Below are 14,147 nucleotides of genomic sequence, written 5' to 3' on the forward strand. Positions count from 1 at the left end.
GCGCCCCACTAGTAGGTTTATTTTATTTTATTTTATTTTTTTAATTTTTTTTTCAACGTTTTTATTTATTTATGGGACAGACAGAGACAGAACATGAACGGGGGAGGGGCAGAGAGAGAGGGAGACACAGAAATCGGAAACAGGCTCCAGGCTCTGAGCCATCAGCCCAGAGCCTGACGCGGGGCTCTAACTCACGGACCGCGAGATCGTGACCAGGCTGAAGTCTGACGCTCAACCGAGTGCGCCACCCAGGCGCCCCAAGTAGGTTTATTTTTTAAAGCATATTTTTTAGGAGTCAAATCTATGGTTATTTTACTACTAGAGGAGTAAAACCAAACAAACAAAAACATGAGATTTAGCTTCCTAGTGGAGTACAATTGTAGCTTGGACCCTAATTTCCAAAAATGGGCTTGGCCACTTTCTTATTTTAAGCTTTTTTGCATGTTAGTTTTGGGTTCTGTTACTTTTACTTAGCTATAATATAAAAATTTTTCTGTTAAGGAAAAATTTGCATAGAGTATTATTCATCCTTTTTAGTGTATAATTCTGCAGTTTTGACCAATACATATAGTTGTGTGACCACCACTACCACAGTCAAAATATAGAGGAGTTCAGTTACCCCCCAAAATTCCCTTCTGCCCCTTTGTAGTCTGTCCCTTTCTCAACCCCCAGGAGTTGACAACCACTGATCTGTTTGTTCTCCTTAGATACTTTCCTTTCACAGAATGTCATATAATGAAATCATACAGTATATAGCTGTTTGAATTTAGCTCCTTTCACTTGGCATAATTCATATAGATTCATCCATGTTGTTTATATTTATTCCTTTGTATTGTATTATATTTATTCCTTTGTATTGCAGCAGTATTCCATTATATGGGTATCTCACAGTTTATTCATTACTCGAGTGATGTTGAAATTCGTTTTTGATTAATATAAAAGTTGCTGTAAACATTCATAGGGTTTTTTGTTAAACTAAATTTTTATTTTACTTGGTGTGGGATTGCTGGGTCATGTCATAAATGTGAATAATGGGGGTGCCATGGTGGCTTGGTCGGTTGAGCATCTGACTCTTGATTTTGGTCTGCTCAGATCATGATTTCACAGTTCATGATTTTGAGCCCCGCATCGGGCTCTCTGCTGTCAGTGCGGAGCCAGCCTCAGATCCTATGTCCCCCCTCTCTCTGCCCCTCCCCTGCTCACGCACACATGCGTGCAGGGTCTCAAAAATAAATATTTAGAAAAATAAAATAAACATGGATTATGTTTAATAAATTATCAAAATGTTTTCACAGCAGCTGTCCATTTTGCATTCTCACCCACAGTATATAGGAGTTCCAGTTGCTCCACATAATAACCGGTTCTTGGTATTGTCTGTCCGTTTTTTTTTTAACCATTCTAATAGGTGTGTGGTGGTAATTCATTGTGGTTTTATTTTCAGTTACCCCAGTAACTGTTGATGTTAAGTAACTTTCTTGTGCTTGCTTACTATACTATGTCTTCTTTGGTGAAGTACCTGTTAACATGTCTTGGCAGCTTTTAAAATTGTGGATTGCTTGTTTTAATAGTAAGTTCTGAGAATTCTTTATCTATTCTAGATAGAAGTCCATTATCATATATATGACTTGCAAATATTTCTCCCAGTGTGCGGCTTAACTTTTCTCTTAACATGTTTTCTGAAGAGCAGAAGTTCTAAATTTTGCCACAGTCCATTTTATCAGTTTTTTTCTTTTAAGAATCTTTTGATGTCATGTCTAAGAAATCTTTGACCTCACTTGAATAGAATCTTAGCTAATCCTACATGGGTAGCTTGGTTTTTTGTTTTTCCTTAGTTTTACTGAGTTTAATAACATTGTCAGAATGAGTCAGTAGTATCATTCTAAGTCATTTACATTAAAAATCTGGAATTTTACCATTAACTTCTGTTGTGTTCTATTCATAATCTCATTCTAACTTTAAAATGGAACATTACAGCTGATGTTTCCTGCAATTTGTATTATGTTCATTGAATGTGCTATTTACTTTCCTCTTTTATCCTTTTTTTAAAAAAATAAGTCAATAAGACAGACTTACACAGTACCACAACATTTGGTGCTAGTATTATTGCTCAGCTATTGGCTTTTCAGAAATTGTGATAATTGATAATTCACATAAGGATAAAAGGGGAAGAAAGCATTCAGATACCCAAGGAAGTATACCCCATGGCTCACTCTTATGTTTAGAGATTCTCTCTCATTATCATTCACATGAGATTTTATGTGCCTTTCCTTGCCAACCATTGTCATTTGCAGATTCCATGGGAGTTTGAAGCAACTTTTTGTAGAAGCCTTTTGACTCAAATCAGAAAAACCATAATCATAGTTGATTTCTCTATAGGAGAAACAATGGCAATCACTGGGTGTGACAGATGGAACAAGATCAGCCCCACATTTAAGGAAGGGATGAAATCCACAGATGTAGCAGTTTCATTTCTAGCAAGATGGCAGGATCAGCCATATTACTTCACTTGGCTTGGGGAGCAGGGAGTTTTCAAATCTTCTGCCAAAACTAGAAGTGCACATGTTTCATAATTTTTTGTTTTGTTTCATATCTCTTCCTAAAGTTTTGAGCTATTTTCGTCTAGATGGCAAAGGGTGGGGGGGGGGCACAAATTCTTTTTAGCTAGAAAGCATTCTTTTAATTTGATGTTTCATCATTTCTGCCAGAACATTGTGAAGCAGGAGTACTTTTTTTTTTCTAAAACACCAACAATGGTCCTAATTTTGTTTTTCTTGACGTAAAAACAAAGTATTTCATCTTTCCCCTGGGTGATATTCCAGCTTTGAAAAATCTTTAAAAATTTTAATGACCAGAGAGAATGTTTTCCATTTTAATAATAAGACTCACCATTTATTAACTGTTTTCTATGTGCTCTACACCATTCTGTGTACTTTGTGTGTTCATTTAATTCTCATGACACTCTGAGATAGGTACCGTTATGATTCCCATTTCATAAATAAGCATGATTGAGAGGTTAGGAAACTTCCTCAAGGCTGCAGAGCTGGTATGAATCCAGGCAATCTGCCTTCACAGCTCTTAACCACTTTACTTAGTTCCATATATTTTTAGAGTTGGAAATGGGCATAGAGATTATTTAATCTCTTTATTTTGCCCATGGGAAAAGTAAGATTCAGTAGACTGAGTTTGATTCCCATACCACTGTTGTTTCACCTTTATTAGGGTTGTAGTGAAAAAAAATGTCTATTTTTGCTGTTTCTATTTTGAGATACTCAAAAGAAGAAAAAACATAAGATTTCTAATGCATTTATAGAACTTTAACTCTACATCAATATCTCCTATCAGCAATAGTCATTTAGATGAAAAAATAATCGTCTTTGAGATTTCTGTTGGCGTGCTCATAATGACTTCATTTCAATTTGAAAATGCTTCACTGCAAATTACAGCTACCATTTATTGTACTAGCCATATTTCACATATTTCTAATCTGTAGTATAAGCTCACAAAATAAATATTAGTCCCCTTTTATAGATTGAGACTCAAAGGTTAATTAATTTGTTCAGGTACACACAGATGGTACATGGCTGAGCTAGGATTGAACCAAAGTCTAACTCCAAAGCTTGAGCCCTTTCCACTAGACCCTATTGCCTCTGTATAAAGAAATCACTTGACTTTAAAACTGTGAAGTAGCTTTCCTAATGTTCTTAAAATTTCCTGTACTGAACACATTTTTGGAGGTTGCCTATTATTTCTTAGATATGGGTTTGTCACATTAAAAGGCATAATACCTCCATTAATATAGTGTTTCTTAGTTGGAATTCCATTTTCCTTAGATTTTCATGTATACTATTTACTAAATCTGGTTTACTTAATGTGGCTGCTACAAAAATACCTCTAAATGTTAATTTTATCTCTTATGTAAATGCCATATTTTTAAAAATGAAATTCCAACATTGATATCTGTATATTGCATAAAGAGATTTGGTTCCTATTATCTGAGAAATTTTATGATACGAAATGGTTGAATATTTTGACCATGACTTGAAAGCCTAGCTAAATAGAGAATAGCTAGTTACTACTTTCATACAGAGGATATTACTTACAGTTTATTGGTCTGCTAGTATGTTCAGATTCTATCTGCTTTAAAATTTGAATCATGTCCTATAGTTTGATAGTGTCCATAGGGTGATTTGGAGAAACAAAGCCAGAAAAGTACCTACACTTAAAAGTTTTCATTGGGTAAGTTGATCATATTTATTACAGGGAGTTGTTTAAAATATAAGAATATACCAAGAGTCACAAATGCCTTTTAGGTTGAAGCTGTAAACGTTTGCATGCCAGTAAAATTGAAGCTTTCTGAAAATGGCAAGTGGCTAAAACATCCTAAATATATTTTTTCTCCCCTTGGACATATTTGCCATCTGTGAAGACTGCTAATATTTTTGTGTTGCCAAACTGCTCACTTTTATTTGTGTATGTTATCTTGATAGTATATTTAATACTGTTTTTTTCTAAGCTTGCTTACTCAAAATAACCTAATAAAAATGTTTAATGATTTTTTTGTTAAATTTGACTTTTAAAAATTAATGACAATATAAAATTACCAGTTTTCTAAGATTATAAAAACAGATCATCTGTTGTATGCAAACCATCTGTGATCAGTAAACCTCTAAATATCTGCTTATTTAGTTCTATTATATTAAATATTATCAGTGTTGTATAACTGACATGAGACTGTTGAATAACATCACTATCAGTTAACATTTTAATTGGAATTTTAAATTATTTAATAAGGCTTCCTACTTGAGGTATACACAGACTGGCAATTGAAGTTTATCATTACTGTAGTTCATTGTTAAATTATAAACTGTTCAATGCAATGCTTTTTTTCTAACGGTAAAACTATATTTTAATTTCACAATAAAAATCTTAGATTTATAAAATTCTTTAAGGTAATTCAAAAGAAGTCAGTGATAACCATTGGTATTGTATACACATGAATATTTAAACAAAGGGTAGTCTCTACCCTTGACAAGATTTGATAAATAAGGCCAAACTTAAATATTCCTGGGCCAGCTTTTGGAAATGGAAATTTCCATTCTTTTTACTGTAGGAAATAGGAAAGATGCAGAGATAGCAAGTTAATAAGTAGCGTTAACTAAAGAAAAATGTTTTTATTAAACAAAATGAGAATTGAACATTTTTTTTTTTTTTTTTTTAGAGAGAGAGAGAGAGAGCTCCTGCAAGCCAGGGAGGGGGAAAGGGAGAGGGAGAGAGAGAATCTTAAGCCTGACATGGGGCCCTATCTCAGGAACCATGACATCATGACCTAAGCCAAAATCAAGAGTTGGACTTAAGAGCTTAACCAGCAGAGCCACCCAGGTGTCCCAAGTTAACATTTTTTGATGGTATAACATTCTCTTACAATTTGCAGTGTCAAAGGTTAGTTCCCAACTCTAGAGTATCAAATTCCTTATTTATGAATTATCTTCAGTATGTATTTCTGTATGTCCTAAAATTTCCTAGTAACTTAGTACAAAAAGGCTGCTTACACACCTGAACTTCTCATCCTTCTAAAATCTATCCTGATTTTAGGAAAAATGTATAGGAAATTTTTTTTAAGAGGGTGATTTTTTTTTTGTAATTCTCTTTTTTAAATCCTTTAATTATGTCTGTATAGTAAAATAAATAAATCAACATACCTGCAAGAATTTTGAGTCGACCAGTTTTATTTGGCCAGAACATTTTTTTTTAAGAATTTTTTTAATGTTTATTTTTGAGAGAAAACTAGTGGGGAAGAAGCAGAGAGAGAGAGACAGACAGAATCTAAAGCGAGAGAGAGACAGAATCTAAAGCAGGCTCTGTATTGCCAGCACAAAGCTGGATGTGGTGCTCAAACCCATGACCCATGAGATCATGACCTGAGCTGAAGTCAGGCAACTGACTGAGCCACCCAGGCGCCCCAAGCCAGAACATCTTTTAATATGTGCCTTAAATAATTGAGACAAATACCGTATGATTTCACTTACATGTGGAATCTAAACAAATCAACAAAACTACAAGACTCTTAAATATAGAGAAAAAATTGGTAGTTGCCACAGGGCAAGTGAATGGTGGGGGTATGGGCAAAACGGATGAAAGGGATTAAAAAGTACAAACTTCCAGTTATAAAATAAGTAAGTCACAGAGATGAAAAGTATAGCATGGAGAATATAAATAATATTGTGAAAATGTATGGTGATAGATGGTGACTACACTTACTCTGGTGAGCACTGAGTAAAGTATAGAATTGTCAAACCACTGTGTTGTACACCTGAAACTAATATAACACTGTAGGTAATTATATTTCAATAAATTTTTTAAATGCCTCTAAAAAAAAGAAAATTTATGCCTTTAGGCAGCAATGCACTTTCCTTTAGAATCTTTACCACTATTTATCACAGCTGCTTCACATAATCCTGAAGGTGTTTATGACCCTTGCTATAAATGGTAACATAGTGAATTAGTTTCTTATGTTACCATCTTGATCAGAAAAGTACGAGTAACATAAAGCTAAAGGTAGAAATAATAAAGTTGTCATATATTGGTCATGTTATTTAGTAATTCTTTTATATGAATGGCTGACAAAATGTAGAAGTAATCCTTTGATCAATCAAACCCCTGTACACAAAAGATTTTTTGTTATACCGGAGCAACATATGCAGTAAATGTTTGGAAAATAAGAAAGAAATGAAATTATTAGTATTTGTAGATAAGATGACTACCTGGCAAACCGAAGAGCAAACTGAAAAATCAGGTGAAAATGCTGTAGTAATAGTTGTGAGAATTGTACTGCATCTTTAACATCGTAAACTCTCTCATAAAAGGTTGATTTTGTTGACAGAATTATCATTAACCTAGCCAGTATAAAAACTATGTAAATTCTCTTGGAATTGTATAATATAAGTACTATAAGAAGAAATAAATGGTGTATAGTGAGAATATATATGTTTAATACTATTCAGGTAGCAAATAATAACATGTAAATATAAAAAAAACAATCAGTATCCTAGAAGTCAGTAATCAGAAAATGCAATAGAAATCATTCCACTCATAGAACAACAAACGTGGTACCTGAGTGGCTCAGTTGGGTAAGCATCGACTCTTAGTTTTGGCTCAGGTCATTATCTCGCAGTTTGTGGGTTCAAGCCCCATGTGGGGCTCTGCACTGACAGCACAGAGCCTGCTTGGGATTCTCTCTGCCTCTCTCTGCCTCTCCCCCTTGCTCATAAATGCTCTCCCTCTAAATTGATAAATAGGCTTTAAAAAAGAACAATAAACATAAAATGCCTAGAAATAGATTTAAAAGAAACTTTTGACATTTTTACAAAGAAATAGAAAACTCCAGTGAAGGCTTTGAAAGAAGACTTGAATAAATGAAAATACACGTCATACCTTCTGGGATAGTAATACTCAACACTGGGCCCTGTGGACATGTTAGTGGAGGAAAGTTTAAATCTGAACTGCACTTCTGTTTCCATCAAGAGGAGCAAGTCAGTCTAGAACTTCAGAGGTGGGGTCTCTGGTAAATTACCTCCCATTTTAAGATGACACACTGAAGGAAAAGTGTGAAGCTGTGTACATTACAGGGTGCTCATGAATTTGTATCCTGACCTTGTGTTCTGTTACTGATGGGACCTGGATTAAGTGGTCCAATCTGGATTAAGATACGTACTTGTAATAGCCCCAGCTCCCTGGAAGGAACCAACAAAAATCCTCTTGGAGAAAGTGGATTATTCTAGGCCTGAAATTAGTCCTATAATTATATATGTGTGTGTATTTTTGCATACAGTGTTCTGCTCATAAATATAACCAGGGACACACACACATGGTATCAAGAGCAAGAAACAGCAAGACCAACAGACAGATGACCAAAAAGTCTTGTGATCATGGAATTCTCAAACACAGAAAACCATCATATTTACAAAGCTGGAAAAAGCAAAGATAGTACATAATGGTAGGAAGTTGGAAACTATAAAATAGTGACAAGGCAGACTTAAAAATAGCAAGTTTTAGAATCCTAAAAATACCTGAAATTAATTCATTGCGCAAGACTAATGTTAGATAAAGCTGAAGTGAGCATTAGTGAATTCAAAGATACATTTCAGAAGAAGCTATGCAAGAAGGAGCACAAAATAAAAATAGGGAAACACAGAAGAGTAAGTCTCAAAAAAGGATACAATGAGAAGGTCTCTATTTTATTGGAGTCCCAAAAGAAAGGAGGAAATAAAGGCCAAAGGAAATATTTGAAAGGACAAAAAGACCAGTGGAACAGAAAAGAGTACAAAAACAAATCCCAGAATACTTGATTTATGATAGAAACATCACTGTAGAATAGTGTGAAATGGTTGAGATTTTTTGAGTAATTCAGTGTACAGTTAGAAAAAAGTGAAGTTGATTATAATCAAACAAAAATCAATTACATTTGGATTACAGGCCAAAAAATGCAAAGGTCAAGATAATAAAGCCTTTAAAGGGTAATGTAAAATAATCTTCTTGACCTTTGGGTGGAGAAAGATTTAACTTACACAAAATGACATTACAATTAAAAACATGCTAAGCAAAAAACAGCATTAAGGGGAGGAGGAAGGCATTTGCCATATATCCCAAAAAAGTCTTAACTAAAACATACTGAGAGCAAAACAAAGCTGTAAATAATAAAAAGGCAGGCCTGGGGCGCCTGGGTGGCGCAGTCGGTTGAGCGTCCGACTTCAGCCAGGTCACGATCTCGCGGTCTGTGAGTTCGAGCCCCGCGTCGGGCTCTGGGCTGATGGCTCAGAGTCTGGGGCCTGTTTCCGATTCTGTGTCTCCCTCTCTCTCTGCCCCTCCCCCGTTCATGTTCTGTCTCTCTCTGTCCCAAAAATAAATAAACGTTGAAAAAAAAATTTTTTTTTAAATAAAAAGGCAGGCCCATGGAAAAAGGAGCAAAATAGTTAACACTTCACCGAAGATGAAACTTAAATTATCAAAGGGATTTAAAATAATAGAGAAGTCAATACTTATTCTGGTTTTATTACAATAGAAAATTAAAAGGAATCTAGCAATAGGGATTCAGCTAATTAAAATTTTATACATATGATAGTAATGCCATTTCTTCTTTACACATGATGTAGAATTTATTAATAGGCTTACAATATATTAGAAAGTTTACAGAACATTATCCTACTTTGGTAAAAAAAAAATGAATATATATATTGTGTGAAGTCCGATAATATTTTAAAAAGCATGTGTAGAGGACAGTACTTGCAATGATTTTAATCACTTATCCTTTTACTTATTTGTGTTTTCTAGTGTTTCTAAATTGAGCATGTACTATATTTTATGTAATTGAGAACACACAATGTACCAAAAAAAGGGTATTACATCTGTTTTTTAATTATGGGAATCACCTATTTTTTATTAAAATTCTGATGGAATCAATCATCTGTTAGCATTAGAAAAATGTGTGTTCATGCACAGAAGCACAGAACCGTATATAATATGTCCAGCAGCAGCATAGAATGTGGAATAATATCAGTGTTGTAAAGCTGTAGATCAGGACTGAGTGACTGTCCTCCTTCCATTTTCTTTTCACTTAAATGGGTCCTTTATTTATTTGTTTATTTTTTATATCAGTGACTACCCAATCTTGCCTCCTCTTTTTAATATTTCTTACTGCCTGCCTTTTTCTCTTCGGCTTTTAGGATGCTTAAATACCCTTTATATATGACATATTCTGTATATGCATATTTATAACATGTAATATATATGAATATATTTTTAATATATATTACACTCTTTTTTTTACAGTTTTGTATTTACAGTCTAGAGTTTTTAAAAGGAAAACTTAAAAAGTTTAAATATAAGAATGGGGTTCATTTTGATAGCTTTAGAATCTTAAGTTTTCTGTAAGATTTTACTCTCTTAATTTTGGACTTTTCACAGGAAAAGCAAGCCCTTTCTAAAGTAACTTTTCTGATAAAGTATTGGAGTATATTATTTGAAAGGCAGCTATGCTCAGCACTACCACCAATGCTTGAGTATGTTATTTGAAAAGTGATTAAGAGCATGTGGTTTTTAACAGGAAGGGATTTGTTTTCTGGCTTTTTGTGTCATATCAAGAAGGTTACATTTGTGTTCTCTTTTTTAGTTTGGGTGGGATATTACCTGACAAATTAAAAAAATATGATGTGCCATATTTGCTTTGCCACAACTTCCAGGAAGCTTCAAGATTAATTTAGGTTTCATTGCTCATCCATATATACTTCTCTGCTTCAACTTCTGTTTTTAGGCTATTGATTGTTCTTTTAATCTTTTTTGGAAATAGGGAAAATATATAAATATGCATGTATATAAATATATGTACATATGCACACACATAAGTGCAGTCACACATTGTATAAACATGCTGTTTTAAATTTCTTTTAGACAACAAATGGAATCTTCCTGAGCATGTTTCTGATAGTTTTACCATTGGAATCCATGGCTCATGGACTCTTCCATGAATTAGGTAACTGTTTAGGAGGAACATCTGTCGGATATGCTATTGTGATTCCTACCAACTTCTGCAGGTATAGTAATCTAGTATAATTTTCCTAATATTTGTATGAATATGAATATAAAATGTGATAGCTCATTTTTTCAAATGTGTAATATTTTCAAAATATAATACTCTTGCAGTTCTTTTTAATTTACCCCAAATGTTTAAAAACTTGTATTTATTCTGGCTAATGATAAAATCTTCAGGGTCCAGTTAAAAAAAATTTTTTTTATAAATGTGATTAGCTTATATTTGAGCTAAAAATGAGAAGATATGATTGTTCTAAGAAAAGGTCCTACCCTTTCTTTAGAAAAGGTCCTACCCTTTCTTGTTTAGGAAAATGTCCTGTGAAACAACATGGTGAAATTTAATAGAATGTATACTGGACCTGAGAGCCCTAAATTCTAGTTCTGTGTTACCCTAGGCAAATCACAACTTCTCTGAACTTCAGTGTCCTTATCTAAAATGCAAACAGTATGCTTAGAGGAATGCTATGAAGAGCTAATGAGAATATAAATGCAGAAACAGTATGCCCGTTGGACACTGGCATACAAATACCAGGAATTCAGGAAATTGGCAATGAAGTTAAACATAATTGTTTGAGGGGTGCCTCAGTGGCTCAGTCAGTTGAGCGTCTGATTTTGGCTCAAGTCATGATCTCACGATCCGTGAGTTCAATCCCCACGCCAAGCTCTGTGCTGACAGCTCTGAGTGTGGAGCCTGCTTTGGATTCTGTGTCTCCCTCTGTGTCCCTTCAGTGCATGCACACGCTCTCTCTCTTTCTCTCTCAAAAATAAGTAAGCATTAAAAAAATTTTTAAACATACTTGATTGTAGTTTTATTCCAAACATAATTCTTGTCCCTAAATGTGTAGCAAATTGGTTTAATCTGTAAAAATTGCCACATTAAAATATTTTTCATAGTTAAGTACCTTGGAAATAGAAAAAAATAGTTCTTTGCTTTTTTTTTTTTTAATGTTATTTATTTGTTTTGAGAGAGAGTGTGTGAGTGTGTGTGCAAGGAGGGGATGGGTAAAGAGAGCAGGAGAGAATCCCAAGCAGGTCCTGTGCTGTCAGCATAGAGCCTGACCTGGAGCTCAATCTCACAAACCAGTGAGATCATTACCTGCACGCATATCAAGAGTCAGACTCTTAACCAGGCACCCCTCTTTGCTGTTGATGCGTTTTGACCACCAAGTATTCTTCATACTTTCCATGGTGGCTTTTAGGGTGGGGTAGGGGGAAGACTTGAAATAAAAAATTGATTTCAAATATTTGACATAAAAATCAAAAATAGACTATTTGTAGTAAACATTTTCCTCCATGTTAAAGGCTTTATAAAATTGCAAATTCTTGGGGTGCCTGGGTGGCTCAGTTGGTCGAGCTTCCGACTTCGGCTCAGGTCATGATCTCACGGTCTGTGAGTTTGAGCCCCGCGTCGGGCTCTGTGCTGACAGCTCACAGCCTGGAGCCTGCTTGGGATTCTGTGTCTCCCTCTCTCTCTGCCCCTCCCCCGCTCATGCTCTGTCTCTCTCTGTCTCAAAAATAAATAAACGTTTTTAAAAAATTGCAAATTCTTTGAGAAGTAAATAGATTTAAAAGGGTCCCATAAAGAAGTGACAGCAGAGAGAATATGTGGAAGTAGTAATTTGCACAGATTTTTATTCTAATTTTTGTTAATGTGTTGCTTATTCTTTTACTTTTTGATTGCTAAGTGTTACAAATACAAAATAAGAACAAAATGCCTTATTATTTTAATGAAAACTAGTGTTATTTGAATATTACTGATAATACCTGCAGCAAAATGTAAAGTTTTCAAAATTACTTAAATTCCTTTTCTGGATGGGAGTGATAATTTTTTTTTTTCTACTTCAATATTGATATTATTTTGATTCTTGTAGCCTTAAGACTTGGTTTATCATCTTTACTAGAGTACCATTTTATGTTTGTTCTAGGATCAGATCTGTCTTTAGTTAGTGTTCAGTAGTATAAGGCAATGGACCGAAATTTTAATAATTGTTTTAAAATGCCATATACTAACAGATAATTTCTTCTGTCATTCATGTTCCTTAAGTTAGTAGAATTTGAATGCATTTTATAAAGACTGTGTCTTTTTTCAATATAGAAATAAAAAACATATTGCTTCCTTACTTTGTTAAAATTTTTTTCTCAAGGAAAAAAGTTATTTCGTTATAGTTCCCATGTGGGTGTTCTTAAAACACAGGGTAAAATCAATATAATCTTGCTTTTAGAAAGTCTTATTCAATTATCAGTCATTTGGGAAAAGGATATGAGTATAGAACAAACAATAGTATTATCAACATTTGGATATCTTTTCCTAGCTTTCAGTTTGGTGATTATTTTAATCGTTAAAAATGTAACTTTTAGAAACTAGCCTTTGATGTTCAAGCTTAATTCTTAGCACTGTAGGAACTTTAGAAAAGATGATAACTAAACGGCACGATTTTTAAAAATCGTGCCGTTTAGTTATCAGCAACTATTACGATTCTTAATTATAAATGAAGAATAAGAATGTAATATAGAATGAACATTCTTTAAACACCAAAATCATCTTTTTTTTTTTTTTTTTTTTCCTTCAGTCCTGATGGTCAGCCAACACTTCTTCCACCAGAACATGTACAGGAGTTAAATTTGAGGTCTACTGGCATGCTCAATGCCATCCAAAGATTTTTTGCATATCATATGATTGAGACCTATGGATGTGACTATTCCACAAGTGGACTGTCCTTTGATACTCTTCATTCCAAACTGAAAGCTTTCCTTGAACTTCGGACTGTGGATGGACCTAGACATGATACATATGTTTTGTATTACAGTGGACATACCCACAGCACAGGAGAGTGGGCTCTTGCAGGTAAATGCACCTCTGGCGATTTCACTTTTAGGAAGATAGACCTATTTGTGGAAATATACCCTTCACACTCAAACATTAAATTTCCAAAGTTCTTCATTTTCTACTTCACAGTTTACAAAGTATACATAGGACTTTTTTTTTCTTTAGCATACCTGTTTAGCATAATATTAATAATCTCTATGAAGGATTTGAGAATTATGTCTTGTATTGATTAGAAGAAAAAAGATCTGCTTAATCTGAGACTTATTGTCAGTTTCCCTTTAACGTATTTTCAGAATTATTAAATACAGTTACATTTTTCAGAAGCTGATTAACTTGACTAGTAGTTCTAAGTCTTTAAATGTTATGGAAGCTGATTTCTAAGTATTTAAATGTTAGTTCTGCACACATCCAGTTTTGTTTATGTTAGAAACCAGGATTTTTTTTTTTTTTAATTTTTAAAAAAAAATTTTTTTTTTCAACGTTTATTTATTTTTGGGACAGAGAGAGACAGAGCATGAACGGGGGAGGGGCAGAGAGAGAGGGAAATACAGAATCGGAAACAGGCTCCAGGCTCTGAGCCATCAGCCCAGAGCCTGACGCGGGGCTCGAACTCACGGACCGCGAGATCGTGACCTGGCTGAAGTCGGACGCTTAACCGACTGCGCCACCCAGGCGCCCCACTCACCAGGATTTTAAATAACAGGCTAGGTGATATGGTGGGAGTAGCACTTAGGTC

The 14,147-nt window shown here is 34.3% G+C and overlaps 1 protein-coding gene across 3 annotated transcripts in view; it reads left to right on the forward strand.

Moving 5' to 3' along the window:
- The window catches only part of TMEM168 (transmembrane protein 168), a 33,522-nt gene that overhangs the window by 11,170 nt on the left and 8,205 nt on the right, over positions 1-14,147 (forward strand). For all 3 annotated transcript variants that reach the window (XM_040472208.1, XM_040472205.1, XM_040472207.1), the window contains exons 3-4: positions 10,444-10,586; positions 13,155-13,429. In XM_040472208.1, the coding sequence (XP_040328142.1) occupies positions 10,444-10,586; positions 13,155-13,429 (418 nt within the window). The remainder of the gene's footprint in view (positions 1-10,443; positions 10,587-13,154; positions 13,430-14,147) is intronic.

The sequence above is a fragment of the Herpailurus yagouaroundi genome, unplaced genomic scaffold (genome assembly GCF_014898765.1).
Source record: "Herpailurus yagouaroundi ecotype Mexico unplaced genomic scaffold, PumYag 100, whole genome shotgun sequence".
In the NCBI taxonomy this organism is placed as follows: Eukaryota; Metazoa; Chordata; class Mammalia; order Carnivora; family Felidae; genus Herpailurus; species Herpailurus yagouaroundi.